At 28.8% G+C, this 26135-nt stretch overlaps 1 protein-coding gene across 1 annotated transcript in view; it reads left to right on the forward strand.

Moving 5' to 3' along the window:
• Window positions 1-25704, forward strand: part of LOC139426940 (uncharacterized) — a 47739-nt gene extending 22035 nt beyond the window's left edge. The window contains exon 3 of the mRNA XM_071187123.1: window positions 23325-25704. Coding sequence (XP_071043224.1) covers window positions 23325-23441 — 117 coding nt within the window. The 3' untranslated portion in view covers window positions 23442-25704. The remainder of the gene's footprint in view (window positions 1-23324) is intronic.
• The last annotated feature ends 431 nt before the right edge of the window (window positions 25705-26135 follow it).

The raw sequence follows: 26135 nt of genomic DNA on the forward strand, positions 1-26135 counted from the left end.
CATGACGTAGGAATTGGATACAGTGACATCTATTCAAAAACTGTCTTACTTCACTTCCAATATAGTGAAAAGTCTTATGTTGCTCTGAATCTATATATCTCTTGACCTAATCAGTGCATTGAAACTTCTCACCCAATTCAAATTTCTCATTAACCTTCGCAATCTCATACAATAATCATTTATTAATTCCAATTTTCCCTGTCTAAGAAGTTTAGGTAATGAAACGGTTTTCTCCCTTTTCTTATTCTTTATTTTTTCACTTTGAAACTAGAATATTTAAGATATTTTAGCATAATGAGCGATTTCACTATAAAGTTACTTTCTCGCACCATGACGCAGCAACTGGATACAGTGTCTTCTATTCAAAAGCTGTCTTGCTTTACTTCCAATATAATGAAGAGTCTTGTATTGTGTCAAACCAGCTCTAATTTCACAATTTTCACCCTAATCTATGCATTGAAACTTTCAAACCAGTACAAATTTCTCATTAAACTTTGCAAGCTTATGCAATAAACATTTATTAAGTCCTACTTTCTCTAGCTAAGAAGATAAAGTGATAAAATGATTTTCCTTTTTTAAGTTAATATCTTTCCTATCCAAGAAGTTTCAAGTGATTAAATGTTTTTTCTCTTTATCCAATTCTGTATTATTGCTCTATAAGACTACAAATTTTAATCATTATTAAAGACATTTCTTCACAATGGAAAATATTGCGATAAATTTACTTTTCGAACAATGACGTAGCGATTGGATACAGTGTCATCTATTCAAAAACTTTCTTACTTTACTTCCAATATAGGGATTAAATCTTATAAGGCACTGATTTTATATATCGCTAGACCAAATCCTATCCGAGATTTATAATAGAAGATATCACTATAAAGTTCACCATGACGCAGCAAATGGATGCAGTGTCATCTGTGTCAAACCAGAACCGATTTCATAATTCTCACCCAAATCTATGCATTGAAACCTTCAAACCAATACAAATTTCTCATTAAACTTTGCACGCTTATACAATAAACATATATTAAGTCCTATCTTCCCTATCTAAGAAGTTTAAGTGATAAAATGATTTTTCCTCTTTATCCAATTCCTTATCTTTTCTCTTTAAGACTAGAATATTTAATCATTATTAAAGTCATTTTAACACAATGGAAGATTTCACTATAAGCGAACCAAGACTCAGTAATTGGATACAATGTCATCTATTTAAAAACTGTCTTGTTTCACTTCCAATATAATGAAAAGTCTTACATAGTGTCAATCCACCACCGATTTCATAATTCTCACCCAAATCCATGCATTGAATCTTTCCACCCCTTACAAATTTCTCATTAAACTTCGCACGCTCATACAATAAGTGTTTATTAAGTCCTATCTTCCCCCACGACTCAAAGATCAAAGGCAGACCAAATTACTATATCGAAACGGTGCCGACTAATTCCTGTGGTGCCGAAAATTGCCCCTGCGGATGTTTCGGGTTCTTGCATTTGCCCAAATCTTGGAATAGCCGCACTAACCTCCGGGGTATCAGGAATTGTTTGGAGGAACTTGTTGACAGTGATCTTTCAGTGATTAATGATGGTCTAAGTTAAAGGGATCCCACTTTCTCTCCCACTGGCTTTATCCATGAATCCAATAAAGTTAACTCTTTGAGCTAAAGTTTTTGGCCTATCCGGGAACAGTTATTGATGACGCTGAAAGTTTTCTTCGGGTGAAAGAAGAACAAGTTTGGTGACTTTAGAAATGTTATGATTAAATTTCTATGCTTTGTCTCTTTTTCTCTTTGAGTAGAGTTTTGTTTATGTTGTGTTGACATGCTGGTGAATCATGGAAGAAAACTTATTAAGTTTTCAGATTTGGAGGAAAGACAGTGAAACCTTTCATTAAAACAAATATTTTTGAGCAAAGGGAATTAAATTATAAACAATAGTTTTTAAATAAATAAAATGAAAACATAATGTACGGTTTTGTACGAAATAAATATGACCGAAATTTTTATATAAAATATAGAAGAAAAATATTTTATGGGCATTTTTGCATTTTTAACGCAACATGCTTTTTAATGAATACAACCTTTAAGCTGTTTTTCTTTGAGTTTTAAATCCCTATATTGCATACATATTTTTATGATTCGGTCATTTGTTAATAGTTCCTGAATAATTCCTGATATCAAGAAATATTATCAGGGATTGTTTGGTGAGACTTGTGAACAGTGATATTTCAGTTATTAATGATGTTTTAAGTTAAAGGGTTGAGGGTATCGCACTTCTTCTCACTGTCTTTATTTTTGAATCAAATGAAGTTAGCGCTGAAGTTTTTGGTCAATCCAGGTGCAGTTATTGATGATGCTAAAAGTTTTTTTTTTGTTGCGTTTTTTGTGAAAGAAAACCAAATTAGATGTCCTTAGAACTCTTATAATTAAAGTCATTGATCTGTTTTTCTCTTGATGAGGTAATTTTGTTGAAGAATAAGGGAATGATTAATGAAAGTTGCTGAGTCTTCGGACTTTATTATATGGTCTCACTAAGAAAGGATTGTCATGAAGCTTTTTGATCAAAACAAATAAAATTATTCTTTTAAATGGTACGAAACGAATTTTAAAAGTTTAATATATAACTAAATGAAATAAATGCAAATGTTTATTTATATGAAATTGTTTTTCCAAAAATTCTTAAATGAAAATTGCGTCGTAAGCATTTAAATGAATTTCATAGGTCTATTGCAACAAAGTTTTTTTTAAAAAAAATTTCTCACCAATATTAATTTGCATAAAGACTTTTTTAGTGTAGTAAGATAGTTGAATTTTGAGAAAAATATTGAATTAAAAACTTATAAACACAAGATCCAGAGAATGACCTAAAATGAGATGGCTAAATGAGGAAGCAATATATGAAGTGTCATAACAGAAGAGAATAATTACTGATTATTATAATAAAAATGAAAAGTAAATGTAGCAAGGAGAACATTTTAACCTTCTCTTGCAGTTATCTTTTTCTCTAAGAAACCTATTGAACATAAAACCTGATTCTCGCAGGTTGTGGATGACGCTGAAGCTGCTTTGCTGTTATTGCATTCATATTTCTCCTTTCTCCATGCTAGGAAAACCACACGTAGGGGCAAACTTTTCATATCAATTCACTCAAACTTGGGAATGGTTAAAATGCAAAGGTTTTCAATTTGCAAGAAAAGTATAGAAAAATATCCTTATTTAGGATAAAATTATAAAATAATTTATCTAATATTTTAAAAATATTTTAAATAATTTTTTTTTTAATAAATATTTATTTCGAAAAACTGTAAATGATTATAAATTTATTAAAATATAAAATGTAATATTTTTCGAAAACGTTTAAGCAAAACTTTTACAACTAATTTAATTAACAGTTATTTATAAGTGCATAAGTGAATAACTTTATCAATGCAGAGAAATAAATTAAATTAATAAAAATTTATCCTGCACCTTATAAAAATTTTAAGTATTAACCTTAATATACTAATTAATTTGATCATCAAAATTATAATAATAAATTTTATTATTAAAATTACAATTATTTGATTAACTTCATTTAACGTTTTATAAAAAATAGAAAAAATTCTTAGAATTGAAACTGTTCAATATTTATGCTTCTTTTTTTTGCCGAAATAAAATGTAAGCAAAATTACAAAAAAATTATTATATACAAAATTAATTCGCTTTAATTTCAACTTATTTATATTGTTTAGCTCAAACACATTTATTTCAACAATAGATTGCGGCTTTACGTATATCTCACACATAAAAAAAATTGATGTTTTAAAATTTAGATTTTAACTTTATCAGTAACTTTTTAAAAGTGTTTAATTGTAAATATTATGCCTAATTCATAAAAAATATGAAATAATCTATTTATTTAAAGCATAAAATTTTTAAATATTAACCCAAATTATAAAAAATATAAACTAAATACAATAATATTATTTAGTTTAAAGTTTATATAATTCAGGTTTGAACTTCTCATAATTCCTTCGTCAAACTAAATTTAAGCTAATTTATAGTTATCTACTCAGTTTTCATCTTTCAAACTAAAATAATGTTATAAAGAAATATTACTAGAAAGTTAATTGTGATGAACTATGCTGTGAACTAAATAACCTACTCTTTTGATTTCAGTAATTGATAGACCTCGGACAATTTCTTGGTTATTACGCATCATAATATGTATTTAGCATTTAACAAAGCACGATATTTGAAGCACTGTATTTCTTTCCTATCTTGTCAATGCCAATAAATAATGTAAAAAAAGGACAAGTAGTGCCCCTTGTGGGAACTTTATTGAGTTATGCAGAGATTGTTCTTGAAAGGCATGTGACATCCAAGGAACGAATATTAGATTAAGTGCTTGCAGGACACAACTGCCATAAGCCATTACCTCAAAGTACACTCGCGAAACAACCTCCCACACGTAAAAATAATGACTACCTTCTAATCCTCCCTATAGTGGATACAAATTACGTCATTCTGCGATAACCAGAAAGAATAGTACAAAAGGGAGAACAGATTAAATGAATTAGGTTTGATTCGGCGATGCTTATCATTTGATGAAGGTTAAAAGGAGGCATGAAAACAACTATAGATTAATGCTGTAACAACACGTGAGTGGGATGCAATTGCAACAAGTTTCTTAGAAAATTAAATTTCAACTATAAGAATGTGAATTTTAAATGATCGCCTCATTTCATAAATTTTTTAATCATATAATAAATTGATAAATGTTTTTCAAGATTGCACTTTTAAGATCTTAAAAGCCGAACGTAAAAAATTAATGTCAGAAAATATTCAGATATTACTCAAGTTGTAGCTTTAGCAATTTAAAATTTGCGTTATGTTCACATTTTATGAATTTAAAGTATGTTATGTGTATGTTTGTGTTATGCTATCAAGTGATATTTTGAACTTAATCTCTTATTTTGATCTGCCATATGTTAAAAAATATATATTTTTCAGGCAGGTAATGAATAAGGCAGTTTTTAAGCGATAAATGTGTATTGTAAGCAAAAAATTTGCTGTATTTTCTAAGGATAATATTCCTAATTTCACAAAAAAGCAATCTAGAATCTCATTTCTCTAAGTTCTTTATTAATTAATGAATATATTTAGTTATTAATTATCTTAAAATATACAAAGTTTTTTTTTTTTTTAGTTTAGTGACTAATAATTTTATTAAAATTATTGACGAATTTTTAGGTAATTAATTACTACTGACATAGATACAGCCTAGCAAACATTTTGTAATTGTAAGCAGAATGGAAAGTTAAAATTTTAAAAGTAACCTAACTTTCTTGGATTTGACAGTATCGTTAAATCATATGTCAATATTTTAGTTGAGATAAAAAGTGATTTAGTAGGAAATACATTTCATAAATTTTAATGTACAGGTAATAAGACTTTTAACTTTCCACTAACCTACCATGACAGCTTATACTTTTATTTTTGATTAGAAGTGAAATGTTTCCCAAAATTTTACCTCCTCATTTTTTTATACAATAAAAACTGTAATTGAGCCATTTTTATCACACAAAGCTCTTAAATACAGCAATCATCCAATAAAAATACCCAACTTTTTTTTATACTCTATTTAACCGTTAATTCAACACTTTCCCCTTATTCCAAATCGTAGTTCACCGCATCAATCGGTTCATCCCCTCCTACAGTGGTTGAACAAGCATAAGACAACACAACTCCAACAGTAACTCCCCTGGGACAAGGTTTTCCCAGCATCAACATCAATCCAAAAGCAAAGGCCCCCCTAACGTAAACGCAGAAGATGCGGGGGATGACATTCTAGAACGTTGGGGCAGAGGGGGACATAGTCATCTCAGTCATTCGACAAGAGGCGTGCTCCTGTCGTGATGAGGGGGGATAGTTGTGGCGATCTCCCCTCGCATTTATTTCATTAGAGGTGCGTGATTCTATCTATGAAGTAGATTAGAGAGAAAGAGTGATAGCGGGGGGCATACAATGGGGTATTACATAGTATAGATTTGGGTATTGGGGGTAAAAAATTGGTAGAGAAACTATGTAAAAGTTATTTTTGTACTCATATAAATGTCAGAAAGTTATAGCACTCAACAGATATGTGTTAAAAATAGGAAAGAGTACATTTTGGTTTAGTTTTCTAAAGGAAAATTTAAGTTTGTGCTTTGAAAATTTTAATATAAAATTCATTTTAAATACGTTACGAAAATGTATATTTTTCCTATTTATGCTTTCTATTATGCTTTTTTTAAAACACTTAGTAACATTTTTTAAGAATTTTAGAATATTTCACAAGACAGAAATAATGATTTAAACTTTTTTTTATTTCAGAAATTTTCTGTTTCTTAGTAAAATATGCATGAATTTAATGTATCCTATTTCAAACTAAAAATATGGAGAAATTTTTAAAATCTTTGAAACAATTCACCCACTTAAAATGTGATTAATGTAATGAATGTGATTAAAGTAAAGAACTATCAGAAAAAAATTTATCTGAAAAATTAATTTTTGTAATTTTTAGAATTTTTGAAAATTTTTAAGTAGACTGTTTTCAAAAACACAATATTGACAAAGGAATTAAATATGCATAAATAAAATAAGTGCTTTTAACATAAATTTTATCTTTAATAATATGTCAACCACAATTAAAACATGTGTTCATTGATATAAGTAAAAATGATTGAGCATCATAATTAAAAGTTTTGCGTAAAGAAATATAAATATTTCTAATTGAAGTAATTTTGAGTAATCACAAAATTGAGTGTTGCGAGAAACGTATGATTGAGTAGCATAAAAAGTTGTCTGCCGTAGCAGCATAAAAAAAATCAAAATGTAACTAATTTAAAACTATAAATACTACATTTTTATTAAATGTTAATTCAAGAAATAAGAATATAAGATTTAAAATGAGAAAAATAAATTTAGAAAAATAAGATTTAGTACTGATAAACTTTGTTGAGTAATCAAACCTCTTTCAGAGGACTATCTAATAAATAATAATAAAAAATATTTGTTGATTTTTTTTCTCCATCAGATTCATTTCAGTTTAGTTCTGAATAAAATCTAAAGCACAATAATATCTGAAAATTCTCATTCAAGGAATTTGACAAAACTAGAGCAAAACGGAAGTCTTTATGAAAAATTTAATTAATTTTTTATCTGATTTGCTTCAGCATAAATGCTAAATAAGAAATATTGTCAAGAAATTAAATGAAGTTGATAAAACTTAAGTCAGATAGGAAACTTTTGTGAAACTTTTAATTTAACTTTTCATCAGACTCGGTGAGATGATCAGATTTTTTATCAATATAAATTATGTTAAATAATTAAAACTTAATTACATCATAAAATTCTCTTTAATGAACTTTTTAGAACAAATTAAAGATAAAATATTTTTATGAGACATTCATTTCAGGATAAGTTCTAAACGAAATATATAAATCTTAATTATTTTTGAAAAGTTAGTCAACCTTTTAGAACAATTCTAAATAAAGCATAAAACTTGATAATATCTGAAAAACTTTCATTCATTGATATTGTGAGAACTAGCGTCTGATAAGAAGTTTTTTATGGGAAGATTTAATAAATTTTTTTAGTCATATTTACTTTATATTCTATCACAATTTTTCACAAATAAACTTTTTTTTTCATATTGTAATTTAATGATTTTCTGTATCATGTGTTAAAAAGCAGTGTATTCAATTGCTAATGATTCAGTGGAAAGTATCAAAAGTTTGCACCCAAATAGTTTCCCTTCATTAATATTTCTCACTTCCGAACGAATTAAAGCGAATATATAAATGATAAAAACGTATACAAAAGAACTTATCTTTATAAATTGGAGTCATATTCAAATTGAAAAATTCTCCATTGTTACATTTCGCTTTTAAGCACTTTGAATAATGAAAATTCATTCGAAAATCTACTAAGCAGCCATTAAGTTTAAGAAGCCCCAAGAATATGAAATCTATACACTTATTCTTCCTAATCCTTCTCACCTCAGGCTAGCTGCCTGTTGACATAGTCACTCGACAAATAATTTCACTCACGCCTTCTAAAACATGGATATGCAAATGACGTTTACTGAAAGCTGCTTTTCCCCCAGTGAGTGCAGCTTTCAACGCCAGCTCTGCCCTCTTCATCTGTTTCTGGGAGCGCATAATTTCATCAAGAGCAATTTAGGCAACTCAGAAACGATTATGAACCGTAAACAGATTAATAAGCCTGATGCCTAGCTCCTGCAATTCCCAATTCCAATCCCTAAGCAGTCCCTGAAGGTCTTTGTTCTCTGCATTACTGAAATTGAGTGAGAAATCTTTTTTTATCTTTGTCCCCTACCTGGTCTACTTTATTTCTCTACTTACATTGTGATTGTGAACCATCCCCCTATTTCTTTGCCAAAATCGACAATTAGTTTTATTTTCGTCCTAATTGAATGAGAAAAGGTTCGATACGAAGCGCTCAAGTGCCTCGTGTATACCTTTTCAAATTAAATCATCTACGTGATTATTTGTCGACAGCTTGAGAAGACAGCAATCAGGATAGTCAATAGGGATAAAATGATTAATATATTAATTAAGAAGTTTTTGCTGCACTTTCTTGAAAACAAACACGGATTTTAAAAATAAAAATTTTCAATTTACATTCAATTCAAAGTAATTCAAGCAATTCTAATCATTTTTGTGTAAATAAGTATTGTAGTCCTTCCCACTTACACTAATTTTTAAAAACTTTTTGAAATGTAATTTTTTTTAAAAATATTAAAAATTGAATGTTTCGGAGGTAACATGTTGTGTTTTGTCTGTACATTGTCTGTACATTCAGTACATTGTGTACGTTGTGGAACAAGTGTAATTGATCCAAATATTTATTTTCACAAAAATTATCGAAACTGCTCGGATTTTTCTTTTAACTGAGTTCTATGCTTTTAAAGTTTGCAAGCAGAACATTCGTAAATGGCCATTCAAATGTGTAGTACTTCCATCATTACCGTACTTAATATAGATCCTTAGAATTTTGTGTGCTCGTAAATTGGGTATTTAAGTAAGTATTGAATATGAACTTTATTAAATTAAAGAAATGATGAAGAGATGAAAGATGACTCTCAAAAATACCTTCAAATTTCATCAGGAAATCAAATTGTTTTTAATATTTTTATTAATGGTTTCGTCAATATCGATTCATCAGGTTTTGATAATATTTTTTGTCTTTCCTCGTGTATAAATTTTTAGTTTTGATATCAAATAATTATAAATTTTCGTCTTAATTTACGAAACAAATTCTAGAAATACACATTTAAGGTGATGAAAAAGGAATCCTCTGTATTTATACTTGATCATATATATTTATAAGTTTAATTTTTTTCAAATATATAAAAACTGATCGTTGTCTTAACTTTAGATCTTCTTTGATATCAAGGGTAATAATTAAATCAGCAACTCAAATAAATTGAATTTTTAAATTGAAATCTAACTAATTTTAATTAAATTATAACTGATTTGTTATCTAACACTTCTGACCAAACTTTGATCTTAAATCTAATTTTTTATGCAATTAAGTTTTCAATTAAAAAATAGTCATTAATTAGTACTGTTGGATCTCAAGAAAGTTTTAAAATTTAAATAATAGTCGTATTACCCAATGAACTAGTGACAACTTTCAAGTTCTGAAAAAATATATTTTCTCGACGCAAGAAACTATAAACAAACTGAATGTTAGAAGGTTTCTCTAAAATTAAATATGAGTATATTATAATGTTTAGCAAAATACGATAACGAACTTTACATCATTATATTCTTGCTTATTTAAAGATGTGACTTAATTTAAACTGAAAATATGTTTGAATTTCACGCTTTTAACAGTTTTTTAAAACCTTAGATTAAAGTTAAAATACAAAAAAGACATTTTTAAAAAAAAAAATAATGCTTCTTTTATTTGTGATGATATATCAGTCCCGATGATTTGACAAATCCCGATTATTGAGATAAAATTACAGAATGCAAATATCTGCTCTGATAGTTTATGATCCTTTATCAGTCGTTAAAGAACTTTTATAATTTTAAATTATGTTGAGTCTGAGAGGATAAACCAGAGTTTAGCTCTTCTCTGCTTATTATCTATTAAGAAGTAACTTAATTTAAAGTGAAAAAATGTTTAATTTTCGCATTTCAGAATCCAACAGCTTCTTATTTCTTCGTACTAAAGTCTTAATTAGAAAAGATATTTTCCTTTTAAATAATACTTCCTTCCTTTGCCATGACAGGTCTGTTAAAATTATTTGTATAAAATACAAAATGCAAATGTAATATCTGTTCTGATAACTTTTGGTCTCCTTTCAATCGTTAAAAAGTTTTTATAATTATGAATTATGGTGAGCCTGCTATGATAAATCAGAATTAAGGTCTTCACTGCGACGATTATAACAGACAATAAGCACCCAGCATGTTTGGATGAAAGCGCTAAATGAGTAAAATATATATTCTTTCGTCCCAATAAAATTTACATACAAATGCTTTTTCACTCTTAACATTTCTTCCTGAATACTCGGCAAAGAATTAGAGCCCGTAGTTTTGGCCTTTACTCAGAAGGGATTGGATTTGTAGAAAACAGAAGAGTGAGAAAAAAGTTATTTAAGTGAGTCCAAACGAGGAATGAGATTCCTTTTGCTGAAAGTATTTACTCCTTCATTTGCATACGTGCCGAGGGCGGAAGGTATGAAAGAAATTTTATGTGCCTCATAAAATCAGTCTCTTAGATCTTAGAGTTCAAATCTCCTTTCTAGCTCATCAGTGCCGCTTAGAGCTTTTATCAGTGATCTTATCAGAGCATTTCTATCGAGGGACCGACCATACAGCTATGGAGTCTTCTTTCAAATATATTTGCACATTGCAAATCCCCAATTACCCAGCATTCTATTTAAAATGCAAAAAGCAAGAACATACATATAATTTATTGCAAATTAATTTATGATATTTTAAATAATGGTATCTATATCATATAAAACGCTAATACGTATGTATCAATAAAACCGATGATATTTCTTTTCTCGCGTTGGCAACAGTTTTCATTTTTAATTGATAGGATTCGGCGCGCAAGAGCACGTAGTGAGCATCATATAGCTAATCTATATTATATAAAACATTAATACGTTTTAATTGATAGGCTTCGGCGCGGAAGAGCACGTAGTGAGTATCATATGTCTAATCGGGTGAATTCTCACCGAATTATCAAAAACATTCTCACAAAATTATCTTCATCGAAGCCGATGCTTTACATCCGGCGTTCAGTACTATTTCATATTGTTTTACAACACATGGTTTTAGCCCTTTGGTGGGAAAGACTTTAAAACAAAACTTACAAAAGTTACTTTTCTCAACAACTGAAATTTAGAATAGTGTGATTAAGAAAAATATGCGAACTGTTTTCAATTTCAAATTAATATTGAAATGCACAGGTTTAGAATTTTCTACAATGAAGAGTTTTCGGAACTTCAGTGTTAAAAAAAGTATACAAAAGCTAGACGTTAAGAACGGATCCAATGAGCGAGCAAAGCGAGCATCGGATTGCGAAGTAATCCGAAATGAACTGCGAAAGCAGTTCCGGGGGTTGGCGAGCGCCTGCGAGCAGGGAGCGAAGCCTCCTAGTACTTATATATTTATTTAATTGTATTTATATGTGATGAATTCCTAACTTGAAAACCTCATAAGTGGTTGTAGAGGTGAATAATTTTGTAGTACTGTAACAATTTTATATCTATGAAATGTGTAAACATTAGTTTTCAATTTTCTTAAATTGCAGAATATTGTATGAAATTTCATAGTACAAAATATGATTTGGATAATTTAAACTTCAGTAAACAACATAAGTTTAAACATTTAAAGTTAGAAAATGATTTTGAAACTAAGTCAGTTATAGAATCGTTTATTTAAAAGGTTATCTTTTCTTACACTTAGTTGGAAGAAAAAGCGAACATAACGAAAAAATAACTTTAAGAACTAATGAATCTGTTAATTCAGCTTAATATAGTTATTCCATAATACTTAAAAAATTCTACGACAGCATTTCTTAAGAGTTACGTTAAAATCAGTTTTAAGTTTTCTTAGAAGTTACAAATTATTGCAGTGTAGAACTTTATAGCACAAAATGTGCTTTGGTAATTTATACTTAACTATAAAAGGGTTTAACTATTCAAATTCTAAAATACTTATATGTTAATCATCTAGAGAAATATATTAGTACCTATTTTATTTGCTGATTATTTATCTTTCCGTTGAATTAACAGCAGGAATTTAAATATATTTGCATTTTTTAATACAAAATTGACATACAAAATTAATATAAAAAAATGAATGAATTTTTATAAATTATTTATATTTTTAAGAGATGATTTAGTAGTGATTGAAACACGTTTAGTTGCAGTTTTGGTGGCCAGAAATATTATTTATCTAAACTAAAAACTAAGGCTTATTTTCGTTTATAGTTAAAGCATCAAGTATTATATAAAATGAGGTGCAGGACGCAAAAGAAAAGTTTACTTTGTATAACTTTTGATCTTATGATCGAATTTTCCTGTTCTAGAACCCAATATTAATGGCTCAAGGGGGAAATTTCAAACATGCTGATTAATTTTTACAGTCGATATCTTAAGTTACGAAATCAGGTACAAAAAAGCCGTTTTCCGGAATAAGCAAGCCTTTTTTTCGCCGGGTTTGAATTTTCGACCCTCGAAATATAAAGGGTAGCCGCAATCTGGGAAAGAGGGCTCCAATAGTTACAACTTCTTAGAAAATTCACTTTCTCAGAAACTATTCGACTAATTTCGCTCAAATTTAGCATTTTGTCATGTAAAACTACGTTCTTTAAAATTGTGCAGGTGTATAACTTACAATTCAAAATTTTTGAGATTATTGCTAAATAAAATTATACAAAAATAATAAATATCTACTAAAAGTTATTTTTTGCATGGAATTATCTTTGGATAAACAAATTTTATAATTGGGTACAAAAAATGTTCAATTCACTTAGTTCTTGAGATAAGGTGAAATACGCAAAAGTAAAAATGACATTAAGGGGTCCCTATTTCGACCACACTCCTGAACCAAACAATTGGAACTATATTTCCCAGATTGCGGCTATTTCAAATATTTTGCAGAAATCCGAATTCATTGAAAAATAGCTATGTTTATTCAGAGAAAGTAAGTCCTTTGTGTCTGATTTCATAACTTAAATAATTGTCTGCCATAATTAATTAGTATATTTGAGGTAACCCCCTCGAACCATTAGATTAAGTTACAGAAGATCCGATTATTAGATCAAAAGTTATTCAGGATGATCCATTTTTTGCGCACTGTAAACTTGAATGCAGAAGGATGACAATAACAGTATGTTAGCAAATTTAATAAAGCTTAATATTCTATATAATATTCTATATAATTCCATATAAATTAGTTCATTTAAGTTAAAAGTAAAGATACTACGAATAAAAATACAAAATTGTAATTCTGTTTTCATTCTATCTTATTCAATTCTTATACGGTCCTCTTGTACTGGATCAAGCAAAAAGATTATATCCGGTAGCACAGAACAAGGGGTCTGTTTATGATTGCTCTCATAAGATTTGCAGAAGTAGGAGGTGGTGAAAAATTCTCAATAGCAATAACAGAAGCCGGAAAAAGGAGCGATAGAAAAAATTGAGACGGAGCAGGATCCGGAAAGGCGGGACAAAAGAAATGTAACTCGTTTTCGGGCTTAGGGAGGAATTACTCCGTAACCCATAAAATGTAGCATAGACACCATAAAAACTTTTTCATCCACAATAAATGCAAATATCTCGCTTGTTGGAAGGAGCTCGATTGGAAGTTTCCTGATTCTGCTTCTTCGACTCATTTCATCAACAGGAAGAGTCGGGATTTGATTACACAACCCGCTTTGAACTAAATGCTAAACAAACTTCTTAAATTTTTAGCGCAGAGTTTCTAACTCATTTGTATGTATTACGTGATAATATATTTGCTTACCTGTAAAAAGGAAATTTTGTGAAATTTTTTTTTTTTTTTGACATTAGATATTCTTCATAACAAGAAGTCGAAATTCGCCAATTTAAGATTCGATTGAAATTTTTCTGATTATTATTCTAATCATTTCATTAGGTGATGTTATGATTTGGATTGCAAAACGTTTGATTACGGTCTTAAATATTCCTCATTTCACAAAAATAGTAATTTAGAATCTTCTTCTTCAAAGTTCCCTGCTAATTAATGAATATTTAGTAATTAATTATATTAAAATATGTAAGGGTTTGGTTTTTTACTTTAGTGACTAATAATTTTATTAAAATTATTGACGAATTTCTTGGTAATTAATTACTACTGATCTAGATACAGTCTAGCAACATTTTATAATTGTACTAATTTGAATAGAAAGTTAAAATTTTAACAGTAAATTATTTTCTTGAATTTGACAGTATCGTTAAATCATATATTAGTCTTGATTTCAGTTTAGATAAATCGTGATTTAGAAGAAAATTTTATAAATTTTAATGTGCTAGTAAGGACACTTTTAACTTTCCACAAATCTACCATGACAACTTATACTATTATTTTTGAATGGAAGTAAAAATTTTTCACAAATATATTTCCTCATTTTTTCATGCAATAAGAGCTGTAATTAAGCTTTTTTTTATCACACAAAGTCCTTAAATACAGCAATCATCTAATAAAAAACTCAACTTTTTTAATACTCGATTTTACCCTTAATTCAATAATCCGATATAATCTTTTACAAAACCTTTTGAACTGAAAACTAAAAAAATTATAAATAACCGTCTTAAGATTTTCTGAATAATATGTATGTAAAATATCACGAATAATAAATTTGCTTCTTTTTTTTAATTAAAAAATTAAACCAACATCTTAAATTTTCCTTTAAGAGATTCGAACTCATTTCTGTGTAAAATATCATGTAATAATATATTTTCTTACCTGTAAAAACTTCCTGAGCATCATTATACTAATTTCATCAACTGGTGTTATGATTAGATCACTCAACTTTTTGTATTAAAGGCTAAACAAATGTCTTAAATTCTCCGTACAAAGTTTTTAGATAATTTAATTGTAAAATATCAGTTAATAATATATTTGATTTTTAAATATGTTTTATTTTCTAATTAAAAGTTGTAGAAAATTGTAGATTTACTGAAAAAAAAATTTTTTTTTTCAAAGTGACAAAAAGATATTTTTTTGACCAAAGCTTAATATAGATATGAATTAAAGTAGTTTTACGGGCATTAGGTAGGTGAATTAATACATTAATTATTATGATTTTGCTGGAAGAAAAACATAAATTAATAGTTCGAAGGAATGACTGGTAGTGCATCTTAAAATATTATAAATTAAATATCTTAATCGTGAAATGTTTTGTGATTAGATGATATAATATAGGAATAATACACTTAGTTTTAAGCCTTACCTTAAATTTTTAATAATAATCAAAGCCAAAATTGCAATAAAAACAGGGAATAATATTACGAAAGGTTATTGAACTATAAATATCACCTTTTAATACCATTAAACTACTGGTAAATGCCCTTACAACAATTAGTTTTATGCTGATGGAAACCAAAGATATCTTGATCATTTTTTTCTATTAATGATCATATCACGTGATTTTTTTTATCCTTTTTTACTGATATATAGAGATATATAGAATCAAATGTATGAGAAATGTTTTGCGATTAGTAAATGGTATTTAATACTCGAAAAAAAAATTTGCCCATTTTTTAAAAAGAGCGTTATTTAAAAAGCATGATTACGCTTCTTTTCAAACAGCATTAGTGTTGAATAAACGCCTACTAAATTAAAACTCTTAGTTTTATAGAAAAACAAGCAAATAAAGAACAAATACCAAACAAGACCCTGTTATTTGACTGTGAGAAGTGCCATGTGGGTAAAACCTTTCGCAATTATCATTTATTTTACTGTGATTCAGTTTACAACAGACAACAGATTTTGATGGGATGGATAAAATGACAAATACGCCTCCCAAAACGTAGGAAGGTATCAAACGCCTACGCCATTTCAAAAACACGGACAATTTTTATGCTATACAAATATTTTTTAAGATCCTTTCCCTTCCTTTGGTGATCAATGAGAAAATGTCGTGAAATTTACGAAACCTTTCACCAGGAAGGCTAAAAGAATTTCCCAGTTCTCCGGACCTAAATTAATATCTTTACCTCCACCCACTCCAATAAACCAATATTCAACCACTCTATCTCCACTTTTCATGACGGTCACGCTACAGGTCCCCCAAGAGCAAACCAAGCGCAAAATAGTCACGCTTCCCAACTCTAAGGACAAAAGCGCTCTTTTGTTAACTTTGTGTGAGCCAGGAAAGCTTAGCGCTCTCTTCATCCTTATATTGTACAGCACGTTACACGAAATTAACAGATTCAGTTACAAATACATTGGAAGATAATACAATGTGCAGGTTTTTTGACGAAAAGCTAACAGTTTTGTGATGTGTGATGGCAACCTAGCAATTGTATTTGGCTTTGTTAGAAACCGGTGGCAAAGGCATTCAAATTAAACCACACTATATCTACTGAGCATTAGGTGTGTATTATATCGTAATGGGTGATAAAAAATAGAGTCACAATTTTTGTATCTTGATGATATTTATAAATGGGTTGCGTTAAAAAAAGACACAATTTTATCAACAAGAAAATAAATATATGAAAGTATTTGCAGTCTTAGAAGTCGTTTCATCCAAGCATTCGCCATTAACGCTACATTTTAACAAAAGAGAGAAAATATAAAACCTATATTGACCATTAATTATATTCTATTTCTATTATTCTATATTGACCATTCTTTCATTTACTACCCCCTTTTTTCAGATTTATATAAAAAATATGCATTTTCAGTCACTGCAAGTTAAATGTTTTAAAATTTTATTTCCATGCATCTTAAACGAAGAAAATAAGTTTATAAAACGGATAATTTTATAAAATAAAGAATGTTCTTGTATACTGATTTTTTTCAGTAAATAAGTTATGCCTACCGGCAAGGTTCTTGTAATCAATATTTTCAATGCGTGTTTAGAAATATAATTTAAAAAAAACTACAGATTGTTCAGGCAGAAAGAAAAAGTTACATCTTTTTGAAAAGTGCTAAATCTTAATATATTAAATATAACTTGAACTTGGAGACATAGGTAATAGAAAACTCTGTGTAATAAATAATTTTTTTTATGTAAAAAAGTTATGCCTAAATGCAAAAGTTTCATAATCAATATTTTTAACACTTGTCCATAAATAACATTTAGAAAAAAACTACAGATCAATCTGTTAAGACGGAAATTAAAAATTATGTCATTTTGGAAGTGCCTCATCTTATAAATAAATTATATATTAAATATATCTTGAACTTGGAGATATAGTTAATACAAAACTATATACAATAAATTATTTTTTTAAGTAAAAAAGTTAATGCCAACTAGCAAAGTTTCCATAAATCAGTATTTTTAATGCTTGTTCAGTGATATTGTTTACAAAAAATACAGATCAATCTTAATTTATATAAGAAATCGGGCTTTGCTTTTAATATTATATTTGGCAACAAATTATCTCTAATCTTTAATTGATAATTCAAACTTTTAAATCAATGTAAATATATTTAATGAATAAATTGCAACATCTTACATTACTATCTGTGTCTTTAAAAAATTTATTTTTATGAGAATTCCAACAATAAAATATTAAAAATATGTTATGACGATGCTTATATTTTGTTTTAAAAAATTTATTGTTATTTAAAATTGCTATAACTAATTAGATAACTATTATTTTTTAATATCTCACAATATCCAATTAGTGAATATGAATGCATGTGACAAATTAAATACTGGGTGAAAATGTTAAAAATACTATTCTAAACTTTATCGCTTTTCTATTGAATCCATCCATGATGATAATCAGATTTGCCTACAAACGACCTCTTTTCTAGCTACACAAATTTGTCATCATGTAGGCAACTGATCATAAAAAAAATCACTTGTCATCATCACGTTTCTATAGGGTTACAAATACGTCTTATGCAGGAGACAGCACTAATCCACAAGCCTTCAACAAATGCTTTTCATTCCGTATGTATATGAATACGCTGCAATGAAGGGCCATAACACACGTCTTAATGCACGGCCCGAGCAACATGCAACACGGGCATTATAACTCTAAGACCAAAACCAAATGGCCCGTATAACTCGGAAGGGAAAATAAAAAGAGCATCCCCTTCACAAAATGACATTAACGGTTTTATTACTGGTCGTTTCCATTTTTGCACAACTCGCGCTCACCAAGTGCCGTTAAAAACCATCTATATCGTTTCCTGAAGGGGTGTGTGGAAGGGTGGCGTAGGCATGAGAAAACTATAAATTACTTTCAGCCGTAATAAATGACGAAAATGGCTGTCCGAATATAAAGAGAGGCATTCTCGCTGTCAGAGTTGTCTGCTCATCTTCCGCATATCAGGGTGGGAGGGAAGTGCAAAATGAAGAAATTCTCGGCCACTGAGCCGAAGACTGTTACGATTTAACAGTATCCAAGCATGGTATTGATCTAGCAGTTCTCTATAATCCGTGGCATTAAAAGAAGTGATTCCTACCAATTCTTAATATGAATGAGAAAAAAATAATGTTTGAATAAGAGGCCAACTTCATCTGGTTTTAAAAAAAAATTGAACTTACCTTACATCCAAGTTCACCCAAGTCATTCCAACCTTACTTTAGTATATCTCCAGCTTATTTTAAAACTAACATATCTCCAGCTACTTCCAAAACTAGCCCATTTTGAGCCTACTTTATAAAGTAGCCCATCTCTGCTTAATTTAAAAAGTGGTGCACATCCAGCATGTTTTAAAACTAGTACTTTCGGCTGTAATAAATGACTAAAATGTTACGCACTAAGTATTGTGGAAATATCGTAGAATTTGGGGAAATGATAACCCGATGTTTCGTGCTATATTTTCAAAACACTTTTTTAATCAATTGATTTGAAAACAATTAGGACGGTGGATAAGAAATAACTTCAATACTTAATACACAATAGTTTTTGTGCTTAATCAAGTATCAATATTGGAATTTCAAATAAATATGAAAAAATTTCTTCCAGTAAAAAATGTAAAATTGGTCTTCAAAGGTTACATTTGGTCATAAACCAGAGTTGTAAAGGTATCATAAATATTTGGCTATGGGCTGCATTTCAATATCTGGCGTTATGTCCCATTCCTTGCGCAAGCATCTTTTCAAGTATGACAAATTCTTGAGCGTCTTAACTCAAAACTTTATATTAAAATAGATTTAAGTCCGGAGAATAATGTGGCCATTCTTGTCCTAAAAGAAAAGCAGGCACTTATTTTTAGTTTCCAATAAAACTGTAATGACCTGGCTATTGTTTCCTTGTAAAAGCAAGGGACGTGTGCATGAGAAACGTATAAATAGCGCTCAATTCAAATAAGATTAAACAATAGCAAATAAATTACAATTGAAATCCAAATATAATTTTAAAATTATCTGTGCAATAAATTTCCTGATTTTTCTTAAATACGGGGAAAATGACGTATAACGTGATTGACATTTTATGCCACATACCGTATATCAAAATTGTTTTATCTCTATGATGGACATGAAAATATCTGGTTTGTATTAAAACGGCGTGTAAATGCTTGAGATGTAAGAAAATGTATGCTTGCAATGCACATGCAATAGACGTATAAATATTTGTGTAAGTTAACTATTTGATACATCTAAATACATTTGATAAGAGTAATAGCATTGTTTCTCTTAGTTAAAAGCAATATAATTATTTTATTGGTCCTAATTAGAGCCAATCGGCACTAACTAGAACCAATAAAATTTCTCTAAATTAGAGCCTTTAAATTTGTCTATAAAATTAAATAATCTCCAAATTTATTTTGAAACTCCTTTTGTAATAAAATGTTCTAATTCCTGCGTAAACATTCTGTAAGTAATACATGTATTTTAAATAATGTTTTTATCATGCGGCATAAATTCATACACAGAGGACTTTAAATATCTTAAATCCTCACTCAATGCGTATTATAGTTCAGTTATGACTAACCGTGGCACATTTTACTACATGGATTTATATCATCATTCCAAGTCATTATTTTCGTGTTCAACACTGAGAAGATTATTCAGAGTAGACAAGAAATAAGACGGCTAATACACGTCAATGTATACGTTATAAAATGCCTATACTGTAAAAAATTTTGGAAAAAATTACGGTAAAAAGTATCGGAGTGCCGGTACTTTTTATAAATACCGGTACTTTTTCATAAAATTCGTTTTTACTTGCACATGTTACAGAACAAAAGATTTTTACTGTAATGATCACAGCAAAGTCACTGAATCACTCTAATTAAATAAATATTACTTCAATAATAACTGTATAGTATTTTACGGTAGACATGGAATTTACGGTAAAAGGGATTTTATGAATGATGCACCCAAATTGCCGGTACTTTATACCATAATTTGATTCGGAATTTCTTACAGTGTAGTTCTGTCTCTTACTACTTCGTAACTTATTAATATTATATACGCATATAGAATCAAGTTCATTTGATTTATAACAAAAAACGCAGAAATATTGACAGTGGAAAATATTTTCCTTTCCTAGAAATTGGAAAAACCGGCCCATAAACCAACCGACATTTGTAGCCAGAATTGGTATTTTCAAAACATTGAAAGTGAAAATATCAGGTCTATGTTGAAATGTCATTTAAATAATGAGAGATAGATAAATGATACATATAATATGAATATTATATGTAATTAAAATTGTAATATGTAAGTATTATATGTAATAAATATTAAATGTAATTATAAATCTTCAAATAATTATGTTTTTCTATAATTGGAACAAATAATTGGGAATAAATTTAAATTGATCTCTATATTTAATTCTGAAACATCCTTTGCAATAAAATTTTCTAATACCATCTCTATTCCATACTTAATACGGATTTTGAATAATGTTTATAACGTGGTTGATTAATTCCTTAATTCCTCCGGGGAAAGACCTTTAATATTCTATATCCTTGCTGAATACATATTGTAGTTCGGTTGGCACATTTTACTGCACAGTTTTATCATCATCGAGTACTGATTTTCCAAGTCATTATTTCCGAGTTCAGCATTGAGAAAACTATTCAGTGTAGACAAGAAATAAGATGGCCGATATACGTCAATGTCTACGCCACCTGGGGTGCCTGGTTTTGTCTCTCGCCACTTCTAAACTTTATTAATATCCCTTTGTATTGTGGGAGTGCGGTTTGCGAAATAGAGAGGGATCCTTGAAACCCCCCTGTTCAGAAAACTCGGTATTAAACTCATCACGTGTCGTCATTTGATAGGAAAGATGGGTTTATCTTTTCTCGCTTAAACAATAAGGGACAGGGGAGGTAATAAATAAGAACCGAATTTCCCATGAGGCGGGTTTTGAAAGATTGTAAAATATATGGTGGCAAGGGAGAAAGAAGTTTTTATATGGCGGCTGTGTGCACTTATGGGGTGTGTTTAATGGCGGTGAAAGAAAGATATAAAAGTGGTGTTTTTCTCAGCGAGGAGAAATCGGTGAAAGCCTCGCGAGAGGAATCGTAAATTTGAATTTAAATTTTCGGTATGGAGTTGGCATAACTCAATTAGTGAAGGAATTAAAGTGAGTTGATTTACATATTCGCGTAAACTGTGTTTCCGTTTTAAGTGACAAATTACCATAGCCTGAATGGCGTAGTTCTTTTTTGCTGAAGAATAAATTGAATATTATATTTCAACTTCATTGAAATATATTCGCGTAAATGAGGCTTAAAAATTGAAAGATTTGCTCTATTTAAGATAATGTAATGTCAACTATTTTTTTCCGGCTTGCTTCTATTCTTTTTCCTTTTTCCTAAAGTATGTTTTATTTTGCACATAGAATCAAATTATATGTGTTATAAATTTAAAAATTGAAAGGGAACTTTCTGGTGATTTGATAAACTAAAAAAAGTTAAATTGATTACATAAATTTTTTTATAACGAAAATCTGAAACTCCTGTTTTAAAAGGATGTAACATGAAAATGAAATGAAATGAATGAAAATAATGGAAGGACCAAAATTTAAGCAAAACTCAACTTTTCTACAGACTATTAATAAAAATTATGTAAAGAAATACTTTTTAATGCATGTTTCATACCATGAACTTTCATTAATGCTAAAATCTTAATAATCCTTTTTAAATTTTTCTTTTTTATTATTAAATAATGAACTAACATTGTTTGAAAATATGTTTGAATTTTGACTTAGAGCAGTTTTATCAAAATTTATAGTAATATTTAAACTGTGAGGATAAAGTGTGCAAGCAATTAAAAAGGCATAGCCTCAACCATTAATATTATGCATAAAATTAAAGTTAATATGTATTTCATGGAATGAATAAATTTAGATACTGTACACATCAATAAACTTCAATACAAGTAAAAAGCAAAAAAAGTAAGCAAGACAAGTTGTTGTTTAAAATAATTTTATTTTATTTTATAACCGGTGTTAAACACCTGACCCAATTCAGAGTTTAAAACTATCAATGTTCATCTCCATAGCCTTGTAATTTTGGATTCCTGGATCAAGCATTGGAATAAACTAGCCTTCATGGAGAACTTTTATGATGTAACTGACCCTCATTTATGTTAAATGGAAAGGAGAATCATAAAAGCCTCCCACGGTTAGCTCGACGGCGAAGGGATCTTTACCCATGATCCATTTACTACTGAGAATATGATACGTTAACACTGTGGTTGGTGCGTTCCGGGAGCTGAGTTTCTATCAACCAGCCACCGCTGGGATTTGAACCTGGTGCATCTCATTGGGAAGTGAACACTCAATCCCCTGAGCTACAGCTGCTCAATTTAAAATAGTTGTAATTTTTTTTTGATTAAATAATAAAAACTATTATTTCCAAAGTATATTTGAAATTTTTAAACGCCTGAAAAATTGAATTTCTCTAATTTGTATAATTCTTCTCTAAACACTGCGCTTATTTTTATTTATAAATATATTTGTGCAATAATTTTTTAATTTTTCTTTATTTTCATGAAATTGATTTTAGTGTGAACTTAATGAAATTTCTTAAATAATCATTGTAAACCCATTGTATTTATTCTAGAAATACAATCATTGTACTTCATTTGATGATTATTGTACTTTAAATCCTAATTATTTTTGAATAAAATGTCTTTTTTTTTCCAGGATAAATGCAGATGTGCCAAATTATCTTGGACATTTGATGGGGAAAACATTTTGAGACATCTTATAAAACTTTTCAGCATCCCGATCGAGTTCTGTCATAGAATGCAGATGCGATGACAAAATTCTCCCGGAAAATTGTGAATAATTGTGTAAAATACATGCGATTCGAATAAATCGCCACCAGCAATATGACTCCAGGCTTTTCGCTGTAGTATGTTTGAATATATATTGAACGTTGCTTAGGATAATAATCATTAAAAGTTAAGAATTCGTAATTATTAATTACTATTAATTATAACTAATTATAAATTAAGTTACTTATTAACATTATAACAACCTGCAATCAACAAAGAAAGGAACAGAAATCTATGATCCTAAACTCACTGAATATCTTTTGATTGTTATAAAAAGTGCATTTAAATTTAAAAGCGGGCCATTCAAGAATAAAATTAACATGGTAATGAATAAATAAAAGTGTAATGAGTGCACATATAATATAGTGTAGGTTTAAGAGTAATTTGGCTATTTATTGCATATTTATTTGGGCGAAATGTCTGGTGGTAAGTTGTCTGTGAGTCAGTTGAAAGGAAACAAAATTATCTTGCTTGGAGCTTATACAACAACAAATCAAATCGCCATTGTACATTAACTGTATTGTTTTCAGTAACAAACTGTGTATATTTGTGACTGATGATATTTGAGTAAAATTTTAAACATGTCTGTGTAATCATCTTTTTAAATCATTTGTAAAAGAGCTGTAAGATATGAGTATTGATGAGCTTTATAAATAGCGCACAATGCAATTTTAACGTTTATTATATTACTTTGAGACTAGTCATTTTTTTAAAAATGAATAGAAAAATTGAGGATGTCTTATACAGCTTAAATCAAATTGCTTTTTTTTTGAAATTTTTTTTATTCATCCACAAATTCAATTTAACTTTCTCATTTGATAACATTTAGTTTAGTCTCATTTAGTTTCAATACTTTTTGCAAAGCGTTCATTGACTCTAGAACAGACCATTGCTTTACTCATTAAAGTGATCGTAAAATTATAAGAGGTCGAAAAAATAATTATCTTTTTAATGAAACCCTACTCTGCAGTTGGACTTCAAAATTGCAGTGAATATTTTTCATAATAGAGCATGTTTCAGGATTGGTATAGAAAAAAAAAACTACCGGGTTATCCTAAATTATTAATCGGATTTTTAAAGATTGTTTATTCACAAGTAGGCGATGCATAAAGACAGGTGATACATAAAAATTTATTTACACGTACTGATTTTTTGATACATACTATAAATGTCCAGTGTGCGTTCGTAGTCTCCCGGCACTCATTGGATATTCAATTTTGCTCACACATTCAATATCATATTTCTAAGAAGAAGAAATCGCATAGTATGATGTCTGGAGACCTAGGGGGCCATATCCAACACATAAAAATCTTCTTCAACTTCAGCGCTATCTTATGCACTGCTGCCACGTGCATAACATATAGCATGCATGTGAACATCGAGGTAGGGTTTTAATTCGGTGAGTAAATACATTTTTTGGTACATTTCCTGTTTTTGAGAGAAATATACCTTTAAATATGAAATGATTTGAAACCCAATAGTATAAAAAATTATGAAAAATATTCATGTTATATATTTATTCAAAGTGCTGGGTAAAAGAAAACAAGAACTGAATATTTTGGATTTGTATTCTTATCCTTCAATAATAATAATAATAATTATTATTTTACGATCCGCAATCTAAAATTTATTTCCAATAAATGTTTTGCTTCAATAAAGATTTCAACTCAAATATTGCGTAAATCAGGTAATCTTGAATATGAATTTTTATTAAACAATTAAAATTGTAAAAATAGCGAATAATGATTTTCATTAAAATTCATGTTTAGATTACGATTAAATTTTTTAAAAAATGAGACTAGATGTTTACATGTTTATCACACATGTAATCAGTTAAAAATTGTGGACAAGAAAAAATGGTTTTTACAACTTAAATGGTCTTCCTTGACAAGCATTTTCAGGAAACTTATTTTTATAATTTTGGGATTAAATATTTTTCTCTATTTAAAGATCTTTCAACAGTAAATAATGACATAAGAATTTTATGTTGAAATCATATCTGAGAAAAATGGACATTCTGTAAATTTTTCACACTTGAAAACCTCTTAACAACGAAAAGAAGTAAATACATTTTATTTTGATTCTCTTATTTTGCAAAACATAATGGGCTTGTACTGTAATAATATTTTGTACTTTTTATATTTGTACAGTGTTTTGTAATTGTGTATACATTATTTTATATGCTTTTGTTATAATTTTTATCTAGTCATATACAAATATTTGAAATAAATTAAATTATCCTAAAACTATATTTCTGTATTATTTTTGTCTTCATTCTTTTGTATATTTCATTTTTGACTGCCATTGATGGTGAGCAGTTTAAGAGATTAGGTCGCTTTTGTACTATAAAAAATCCTTTTTTTAAAAAAAAAAATTTCCCAAGAAAAATTAAAAAAATCATCACTAAAATTCTATTTCCTAACGTTATATAGTTATATTTTAATATATGTGGAAAAAAGGATTGTCAAAACTACCAGAATATGGTACATTTTACCGTATTCCAATTCTGAGTTTACGACTATTAATGTTCAACTCTGTAGACTTGTAATATTGGAATCCAATCCATAAGACAAGGGAACTCCAGGATCAAACATTGATCCAAGCAAGCCTTTGTGGAGAACTTTTTGATGGAACTAACCTGCATTCTCGTTACATGGAGAGAAAAAACCACGACAAC

This window comes from Parasteatoda tepidariorum, chromosome 1 (assembly GCF_043381705.1).
Source record: "Parasteatoda tepidariorum isolate YZ-2023 chromosome 1, CAS_Ptep_4.0, whole genome shotgun sequence".
NCBI classification, from domain to species: Eukaryota; Metazoa; Arthropoda; class Arachnida; order Araneae; family Theridiidae; genus Parasteatoda; species Parasteatoda tepidariorum.